Raw genomic sequence first — 10,409 nt, 5'->3', positions numbered from 1 at the left:
ACAAACACATCTGAGGAAACATTTCTTGAAGAATTTTAATCTTCTGGGCTTGACTTGGTTTGTTTTAAAGAGATAAAAAGTACATCATTTATTTTTATTAAATTTTGAAATTCCCCGAACCAGGGAATTTTTATGGTGTACCATCATCCTAAATACATTTGGGTTATTGCTTTTTCAGAACATACATAATCTCCTGACAGTCTCGAAGATTCAGATAAGCATCATTTCAAAATTAGGCATGTCATCTTCAAAACAGTTCTCCTTCCTCTTACTATTGGCAAATGAATAAAACAGATATGAGGGACTTCTTTCAATAGACTTTTTAATTCAGCAAGGTTTTTAAAAATCATGTCTGTGGTTAGCAAAAACACCGGATTATTTGAAACAGGAAGGCTTATTTTGTTTGGAAAAAATCATTTCAGAAATACTTCCCCCCTTTTTCCCAAGAGCAGAACAAACATTTTTTTTCTCGTCTTAGCTTGTAGCTGTTAAAATTCCCGTTTGCTATGTTTGCCACTGTTATTTTCCATTTTCTGTGAAGTTACCATCAGAATGTATAATAAAATATAAATAAGGAAATATCTGGAGTACCAGGGGCAAGTGGAAGACAGATGCTGAATATAAATATCCCTAAATACTGTGCCATCGTGACTATAACAATTAAGAACTCTTCGAGGTCTCATCCGGTGGTCCTAATTAATACCAATGATAGAAAAGCACGCCGTGGAACTGCAGCGCGTGATGATGGCTGGCAGTGTCCCTTTGGGCCCTGCATTAACCAAAAGTCCCCGGCCACGGCACAGACCAGAGCAGGCGCGGGCAGGGAAGCAGAGGAGCCAGCTCCGGAGCGGGCAGACCCACGATACCGGTGCTGATCCGTGTGGTTTTGTCCTTTATTTGTGTGGAAGATACTTTACCATAATTACAGAAGGCGAAGATCTCGACTGGATGCCCAGTCTGCCTTTTGGCATGGGCCGACACGTCACTTGTGCCGTAACTTTCATGCTGGAATTAATTTTAAAAGGAAATTCTTAATTGTAAATGTCGTTGCGGGGTAACATCTGCCCTTCCCACACCCGTCCAAGTGACGGGCCAAGGCAAGGGGAGCCTGCAGGCTGGCTCCAGCCGGGAAATGGGGCAGCCCCTGGGCGAGGGGAGCCGATGGCGCCCAGGCGAGGCCGCTGACGGGCGCGGGGCGGTAACGGCGGAGCCCAGGGACCGGTCGGCCGTTCCCGGCCGCTGCCATGGCGGCCCCGCCGCCCCTCACCCCCTTCCCGATGGCGGCGGGCTCGCCTCAGCGCCGCTTCCCGCCGCCATGGCGCGCGCCCCCCCTGCCCGCGCACGTCTCGCGCGGTTCGTCGAGAACTCGCCTCGCCCCTTTCTTTCTTCTTCTTCTTTTTTTTTTTTTTTTTTTTAACCATTTTTTCCCTCTTCCGGGCCGGGCGGCGGTGACTGCTGGGCCGGCAGCCCAGTGAGCGCGGCGAGGCGGGGCCGGGCCTCCCGCCCAGCCCTCCCTCCCGCCGCCTGAGCCCGCGCCTCGCCGCGCCGCCCGCCCGCCCGCACACACCCACCCGCCCGCCCGCCCGGCTCTGCATCGCGCTGCCGCCGCCGCCTCGTCTCCCAGCATGGTCATCAAGGTCTACATCGCCTCCTCCTCCGGCTCCACGGCGGTAAGGGGCTGCTCCGGGAAAGTTGTACCGGGCGGGAGGGCGGCGGCGGCGGGCGGCCGGGCTGGGTGCGGGCTCCCCTCGCCCCCGGGGGCTCCGGCCGGGAATGGCCTTTCCTCGCTGATGCCGCCGCTCGCTCTGTGGGTTTTGCGTGGCGATCCCGCACCCACAGCCCGGCTGCCTTCAGCGGGTCCTTTAGCGGAACCCCCCGTCCTGCCCTGCCGAGGCGAAGGCACAACCTTTGGTCTTTTTTTTTTTGCCGTTGTTCTCGAAGTTTTTGAGTGTATCCCTCTTCCATGCGATGATTAACGGTGGCAGGGATGTGTGGCTGCTGTCCCTGTAGCCCGAGTTTCTTGCCGTGTTTCTTGCTGGGTTTCCCTTACAGCCCCAGTGCTTTGTAGGCAGAACTGAGTCAGAAGACTGTACTTTCCATGATCCATCAAACAAAAATATTAGGAGTTTATGCCTAGGTTCAGATCTGGCTCGCAGCCGTGGTGTCCTCAAGATCGTCTGATTTCCGTTCGATCTGTGTGGAAGATGCTCCGTGTCTAGAATCCAGGAGATTTTGTCGCGCTTAGTATGAACGTGCTGGAGACCTGCAAAATGCCAGGGACTCGGAAAATGCCAGCTATTGCCATTAATAATCGGTGACTTTTGCTGCAAGTAGATAAAGAGACCGAGCTGTGGCTAGGGGATGACCTTTCGTGTCACTGTTAGGCTGTGAACTTCAGGTTCCCAAACTTTCAGAGCACAATGATGTACAGAAGATTAAAAAAAAAAACAAACCCTCACTGGTATTCTCCTTCTCTGGGTGAGTGCAGGCACTGACCTACGGTCTTCAGCAGATGAAATATCCAGGTTGGTGGGCTTTGCCGTTGATGGATGTGATGCTGTAAGCCCTCCTTGAGCTCTGGTGACAGAGTGCGGGTGGCACAGGAGTGTGGCCCTGGGGTGTCCCTGCCATCGCTCTCTTCCCGTCTCATTTTTGTCCATCTAGATGTCAGCGCCGGCACCGACACGCTGATGGTGACTGTGAAAAGCAGACGGCTGTCTGATGCTGATCTGTAGCGTGTCATGAAATCCTGAGTAGTTCTTTCATAAGGGGGGGTCCAAAAGGATAGGTATACACATGGGTTTGTACAAAATGATCGTCTGGAAGGAAAGAAGTGGCCATTAGCAAATTGAAAATAATTCCTTCTTTCAAATACAGCTATTAGTAGGTTTCAAGTTGGCTGATTCAGTTGCTCTAGATTTTTATCAGTGACCCCTTAATGGCAGTTATTGATTTCTGTCTGCGTGGCGATACTAAGCTCCAGGGGTGCAACCACTGATCTCAATCTGAACTAGATTTTCCTGGTTTTAAATTAGATTTTTAATTATTAGCTTAGTGGTTTCTGCGATGCTGTCTCGACCTTGTTTGGATTGTACACGTTACAAGGCTCGATTCTGACTTACTGCTGCCTGTTGCCTGTTAGGCTCCTTTGTGCATCCTTGACTGTGGAATGTGAATACAGCGTTGGCGTAGTCTGTTTTTGTGGAATTTGAACGTAACATGCACATAATTGCCAGTTTTATGACGCATATATATATATATATACACTCATGCTTGTGTCTAGTGCAGCCCGAGTAATCTTGTGGTAATGAGCAGGACTTGCACGTTCTCGGTTTACTGAGTACACCAAGGGTGTTTCTGTTGGCAGGGATCAGCCGCGTGGCTGTTTTCTTTCTCGTATGAGAATTTTAATCGATGTTTCAACCTAAAGTAAGACAGAGAGGCACCTATCTGGAGGGAAATGTGCTCGGTGGGAACGAGTTGTTTCTGTGGGTCTGAAGCCCTTGGTGAGACAGGCTTTGCTTGGAGGACCAGAGGAGCCTTTCCGGGTGCTGAATTTGAAATAACCCACTTGGGGAATGGAAAATGCACATCAGAGGAGGCTGCTACAGGGAGATGGAACAGAGTCAGAGCTGTTCCCAGCAAAGCAGCCCAACTGGCTAACGTCAGCCGCGTAAGGGCTCTCACTCACTCCTGCTAAGTCAGCTTTGCACTGTTGGCAACGCCTGGCACTGTGTTATTTTGCTTTTTTAAAGGCTAATTTGCTTGAGTAGAAGCAAAACAGAAAAAAAAGTGTAAAATCTCCTCTTGTGTAATCTCCTGTAAGTTGGCAAAGCTTTTGTGAGACTGCGGAAAGTATCGTCTCCCACTGAAGGGAGAAGGGGTTGAGATGGCTTCACACCTCGCCGCCTGAGGCTGTAAGTCTTGGAGGGTGCCCAAATTTTGTGGTCTTTTGCTGGCAAAGCCATACTTTGTTATGCAGTATAATTTGCCGCATCACAGTATATAAAATGTTTCCCCAAGGCCCTGTTCTGCGTAAAGTTTATATTCAGTAACATGTATCTGTGAGGAAAAAAATATCATATAGAGCTCATTTCTAAGCGAAGACATTTTACAAGTCTGTTTCAAGGGATTTCTGGTGACGTTCACTTAATTCCTGCATCATTCAGAGTCTGGGCGTGGCGTTACAGCGGGAGGTGTGACCGCCGAGCTGCCCCTGGCCGGGTTTTGCAGCACGAGGAGTCAGCGCTCAGAGCTATCTCTGGTGTGTTTCACTGGTGGCAAAGTCCTGTGTTTGTTCTCCATCCTGGGGTTTGCTTTACGCTCTGCGTGGTAAAGGTGACTTTGGTTTGGGGTGGTTCATTGCCACGGTTCTCATACTCAGCCAAAGTGTGATGATTGCAGTCTTGGTCTGCCTTCTGTTTGAATTTCACCCTGGAAATTGTAATGTGTAATAGTTACAGCGCTGGTTCTTGCTGTATTTGGAAGTCTTGTACGGAAAAGTGCCCCTTCTCGCTCGTCTTCCTCAGTGTGATGTTGTACCAGTGAGTTGGGGGCTGGGGCAAGGACGCGGGGGGGGATTGTCATTGTGAAGATGAGCTGTAGGCACCAAACGTGGGAACTGCTTCCGTCCAGGAGTCTTCCTGTGTGACGTTCCGTTGAAGTGAGTAGTGTTACTTAGTATGAGACTGCGTTGGAGGCCACGAACATTGAAACGACAGACGCAAATGCCGCATTCAGAAGCATCCAGGCGTTGACATGAGCAGGGACTGGGCGGGCTGTGAGAGTGATTTGACTGTAGATTTCCATTCAGGTCCTTCAAGAGACAAAAGGAGGAGAGGCCAAAGAGTAATTAGACTCTTGCTCCTGGAAGAAAAGTGATACAAGGAGGGAAGAGGTTGAATTGCACAAGTCCAGTCTGTGATTTTCGCCATCAGTGTTCAGGTATTTTGTTGGTGTTTTGGGTAGGAGACTGGCCCAGCTTTCCTGCAGCACCAGAAGCGCTTATGTGCGTCTTCCTGAAGGCAGCTGGATGACCACTTTTGTCAGTCTCGTGTGAAAAAGAGCCAGCTGTTCAAATTCTTCTCGGTCTTACGAGTGTGCATTTGTTGCCAGCAACTGCACCAGTCTTGACTATGGACTTTGTCCGAGAGAATTGTGTTTGTTCAGCCGATGCCCCTTGCAAGCTCCAGCGGTATGGATGAAACCCGGAGGCCGTGGCTGTGGCAGTGAAGTGCCAGCGCTGGAGACGGCGGGCTGAGCTCTCCCGCGTGCCGCTGCCAGCCCTGCGGGCCGTGGAAACTGCTGCATCGAATCCTGGTGTCCAGACCGCTCCTCGGAGCCAGGCGCTTCGTGTTTGTGGTTTACAGCCCGTGTGCTTCCATCTCTCCGAGCTCTCCCCCCTCGCTTGTTTTGGTGACTGTGTGGGTGGTTTTCCTTCCTCGCCTCCTGCAGCGACTGCAGACATGGCAAAAATTAGAGATGATCTCCAGAACTGGTGTCAGAATCCCGTGGTACACATCAGGCTCACTGCTGTTTAGGGATGGTTTTAGAGGAGAAAGGAAATTTTAGTTTATTTTTTTGTCCGCAAAGTTAGGGATGTGGGGAGCTTCATGTTTTTCTTGTGTTGTTTTATTGCTTGGGAAAGGATCTAGGTCTTCTCCTCCCCACCCACCAGGAAACGAAGACGGAAGTGGCCTGTGGTCTGAAGAACAAACATGTGCTTGCCATTACACCTACTCTTTTATTTCCCTCCACATAACCCAGTAAGGCACAGGAGCGCTTTCTGGTGCTGCTGGGGATGCATAGCCCGTTGCGAGCGCTTTGGAGTGTTACGGGTTGCAACTGAGGGAGAACAGCTTTGGAGAAGAGCGACTGGAAACGACTGTGTGTAACCACCAGCTCTTGTCCCTGTCAACAGCTCAGGGCTTTGGGAGGGCTGGTGAAGCCGCTCCATCCTTCGGAGCAATCCCAGTGAAGTAATACATGGAGAGATGGAGATTGTACCCAAAAAATTTACGTATTTTGCATTTAACTCCCTCTGGGGCTTTTTTCCTCCGCTTATCACAATAAACGCAAACATTACCATCCTAAGGTAAAATGAGTAAAACCCATACGCTTTCTGCTTCTGCCTCGTTTGGCCGCTTTGAGGTCTCCGAGCGGCGGGCGCCTTGCTGTGCGAACACACGTTGCTGCGGTGCGGGGTCGGAGCAGGAGGTGGCTCTGTGCTGAGCCTTGCTGAGGGCAAGGGCTTATTTTTTTTGCATCCAGCGTTTTTATCAGTGTGTACAATAAGTCTGCTTTGTTCTGCCGTCTCATTCAAGGGTGCAGGTGCGTTACCAAAGCCCGGATGCGTGCGGTCACGTTTGCCGTCGCAGAAGCCGCGAGCGGTGGCAGCGGACGTTCTGGAGCTGCTGCTGAGCTTCCTTCGGTCCGGATGGCGCTGCCTATCAGTGCGCTTCGTGTGAGAAGAAAATAATGATAGGTATCTTTTCTAAATAGTCTGGTAGTATGATGCAAGTTTAGGTAAAACCACGTGCTTTGGGGAAAATAAGCTGCGTCTGTAGTTTTAAAAACAATCTCACAAGCATAAATATATTTTTGAGATGCTTAGCTCCTGCAGTTTATATACTGTGGGTGAGAACTGGCTTCTTGGTGTTGATTTTTAAGCCTGTCTCTTGTGTAAACATAAGATACATGAAGTACTTTTTGGGATACCCAGTGCTAACCAAACTTAATCTCTCTCAATAAAACGGTATGAATTGTTCCGAATTAGAGCTCTTGGGGTGGAAGACAAAATATGTAACGCGCATCTAGCGAGGCAGTTAGCTGGGATGCGTTCCTCCATCTGCCTCGTGGGTTGTTTTGTTTTTTTTTTTTTAAAGTCATTGTTCCAAACTCTAGATAAGCCAAATATTTTTCTTAAAATACTACATTCACATTTTTGGTACGGCCAGCGATTAAATTGGCTGCGGTTGTTGCAACAGTTTTAACATCTCAAAATAAAAAGCCATTCTACTGCGCTTAAATAAAAACAGTTTTCTGACGGCATGAGGAAGATGGGAAATTACACTCCCCAGCTAAGGCTGGGAAAGGCCTTCTGCTGAGAATATCCGTAGATTGTATATGCGGGAACGACAGTGTTTATTTTGAGGTGGTGCATCAGGATTTTGTCTTTCTCCTGCACTGCTTGAGGAGAAAAGACTGACTTCGGGAAGGAGCTGAGTGCTGTCAGCTCACGCTGGCTTTGCTCGAACCCTGAACCTCAGCGCTGCTCGAGGTACGATCCACACAGCGTCCCATCAGTGCTAAGCGCTTGTGCTTTTTTAATAAATATTTGTAACGTTGAGCAAGGAACTTTTCTTGTCCTGAGGCGTTAAAATTACACTCAGAGAATTCCTGCAGGAGTCAGTAAATTGGCATGTGTGTAACGAGCGAGGATGCCAAAACCAAGAGTCTCTGCAAGGTTATTCTTGTTCCTCCCAGAAGAGAGAGGAATTGGGGAGAGAGGAGACAAAGGGAAGTAAACAAACATTGATTTCATCTGTTCAGGCTCAAAACAGGAGTAAAATATTCCCCTATATGATAAAAAGAAGAGCTAAGGATGCGTCGTAGCCAGAGCCAGGTGAGCTGTGCCTTACGGAGCTGTTCTTTGCGCTCCCCAGCCCTTGAGCTGCTGCCCTGGGTCTGCTGATCTTGGTTCCTGGCACTAATCAGGGATCTGGAAACGCGAACCAAATCCACAACTCATATCAATGTTATGCTGCTCAAGAATGTTTCTACTCAAACATGAAAACACAGTGTTAACGACATTTGTTTAACCCCAACTGTGTTCAGGGGAAGCCTTCAGTTTTGTTGGTCAGATATTTAATCAAGACGGAAAGAGTTTTAGTTGTAACGCTTATGTGCTATTATTTGTCCCAGAAAAAAGGCTCCGTCCAGGAGCACGTCCTTCCCAGGGCAGCACCTCCAGCTGACTGTGAGGCCTGTCTTCTGGAATCTGGAAGGCAGTAAAGTGAGACGGAGGTTTCAGTCACCAGTAGAAAACGTGAAGGGTTAACATCAGACTGCGGACTGACTGAAGTTAACGCTGTCTGGGTGCAGCTGAAGTAGCCTTCGCATCCTGACTTGCAGCCTCGTCTTGTTGGGCTTATTTTCCCCTGTGAGAAGCGGATGTGGTGGTTTGATTTCTTTAATTCACGATCTGAAGTTCAGTTTTACTGGGGCTCTGTTTCCATGCGTGAACACTGCCTCACTGCAAATTCTGAAGGCGCTCAAGTGTGAAATTTTAACTATTACCTGTCGAGGGGACTTACTGTTTAAATTGCTGGGGTGTCGGATTGAAGAAAGGAGCCAAAGGCAGCCGTGGCTTAAAAAAGGATCTCAGGGAAATCTGGGAGCTACAAGCTATCTTCCTGCGCTGGACAAATTGATGTTATTCTCTGTTAGACTCTTTCCCAGCGGACACGCGGACAGAGACAGAGTGGGAGGAAGGATCAATACACTGTCGGAGAAGAAAGCCGTGCCTCACAGCTGGTTACCTGAGCAGCCACTGAGCATACCAACAAGGGTGACCCCCTAATATTGAATCCTTGGACTTCCAGAAAGTTTTGGACGAGTTTTGGCCAGGTTAAAAATCTTTTTTTTTTTTCATAAAGAAACTAAGCTGCCGTGGGATAAAAGGAAAGGATTTTTTATTTTTCTTTTTTGGCTTATATAATTGACTATGCAGCAGTTACATAAACCAGATAACAATCAAGACCTGGAATGTATAGGCAGCTTTTGCACCACGCAGAAATTAGGAGGTGATCCTACAGAGGTCTGTGCTGTACCCTAAGCAAGAGAGTGAGGTGACAAGGCCGTTGGTGAGGTGAGGTTGCGCAGCCTCCTGTACCTGTCCGGAGTGGGGAAGTGGGAAGAAACAGCCATCATCCTGTGCAAGAGTGAAGCTTAAACTAACCGAAGCTGCGCAGCAGAGGGGTCTTGGAGCTGTACTAGGTAATTCTACAAAAATACCATATTGGTGGTCATAAAAGCTAATAAAATGTCGGGAGTTTTTAGGATGGGAAAGAGCGAAGGAAGAAAGCAATACCACTGTATAAATCTGTGGTGCGTATGTGTCTCTAATAGACTGGAACAGTTGTCTTTAAATTATATTAAAAAGTTATAAAAGAAACTGGGTAGGGTGAGGTTAACGCTGCACGAGGGATAACCAAATAAGGGAGAACTCTGCAGCTGAGAAGGAGCTATAAAAGCATGAAAAGTGATAAAATCATACTGGGCATGGAAGAACAAATAGGAAGTGATTATTCATAACTTTTCCTAATGCAGCCTGAGGGAGAGCAAGTGAAACTAGCAGGTGGCAGGTTCAGAACACGAGGTGCCTTGTTTGACGACGCGTAGTTTGACGGAGAAACTCTGTCACAGAGTTTGTGTGGTGAAAATTGCATGGGCTCAGGAAGCAGTGAGAGAAATTAAGGGGGAAAGCCTATAAAGGGCTATTAAACATAATTACTACCCCTCTGACTCCACACTGCGTATTACTGGAGTCCGGGAAAGTATAACGTGGTGTGGCCCTGTGTGCTCAGTCTGTTGGCGTGCTCTTCCCTGGGATCTGTGGCCGGTGGAGACAGGATATTGGGGTAGACAAGTGTTGGATCTAACCCAGCAAAGCTGTTCTGTTCTTGGATGAAATTGGCTCTGCTCCCAAAAGTAACAGTTTGCATTGAAAAATTTGAGATCATGATGTCCAGGAAAAATGTTTGATGGAGAAGAATATAGGTGTATGTTTGGGATGTGTTGGTTTGGTTTTAGTTTGGTGGATATTACAAATGCTTGCAATTGTAAAAGTGTTAGAGGGCTCTGGACATTTAAGTGTAACTAGAAATTTCCTCTGAAATGTAAACAGATTCTGTATCTGTTTTATTTTCAGACATACCAATGCGACTGAGATCTTACCTCTCTCTGCTTTGCAAACTCTGGGATGCTGTGAGGGACCGTAGATATGAGAGGAATTTTTAACTATATTTGTTCCCTGTACCTTAGAAAACGAGGAGGGGAAAAGCAGAAGGGAATAATAATTCTGCTTTTGGTTTCCTTCTGAACAACTGCAGTTCAGTTCAGGAGCTGAGGACAAGGCTGTGAGAGATGTTGTGTGAAGCTGTTTATTATGCAATAGCTGCTGGCAGGCTCAAAAGTTTCTCTTGAGAGATAAACACTGAGATCTCAAGGTCTGGGCGTTGAGTAAGGCTTTGCATAGGGAAATCTTGCCATTAGCTCTTCTATTTAACATATAACAAAGTGCACCGTGGGATCCAGGTTGGGACTAGGCTGCTAGGACGTAAGGAACATCAGCGTTTGGTGGTGGGGACAGCAGGCGATTCCAGAACCAGCATGAACAGCAGATGCTG

The 10,409-nt window shown here is 48.1% G+C and overlaps 1 protein-coding gene across 1 annotated transcript in view; it reads left to right on the top strand.

Annotated features, from left to right (window-relative positions):
• Positions 1 to 1,537: 1,537 nt before the first annotated feature.
• The window catches only part of SH3BGRL (SH3 domain binding glutamate rich protein like), a 31,985-nt gene continuing 23,113 nt past the window's right edge, over positions 1,538 to 10,409 (top strand). Inside the window, exon 1 of the mRNA XM_086756177.1 lies at positions 1,538 to 1,670. Within this exon, the coding sequence (XP_086612303.1) occupies positions 1,626 to 1,670 (45 nt within the window). The 5' untranslated portion in view covers positions 1,538 to 1,625. The remainder of the gene's footprint in view (positions 1,671 to 10,409) is intronic.

Source organism: Chlamydotis macqueenii, chromosome 11, assembly GCF_036417535.1.
Source record: "Chlamydotis macqueenii isolate bChlMac1 chromosome 11, bChlMac1.mat, whole genome shotgun sequence".
NCBI lineage: Eukaryota > Metazoa > Chordata > Aves > Otidiformes > Otididae > Chlamydotis > Chlamydotis macqueenii.
The sequence above is the reverse complement of the archived record's forward strand: the minus strand, read 5'-3'. Positions and strand labels throughout refer to the sequence as shown.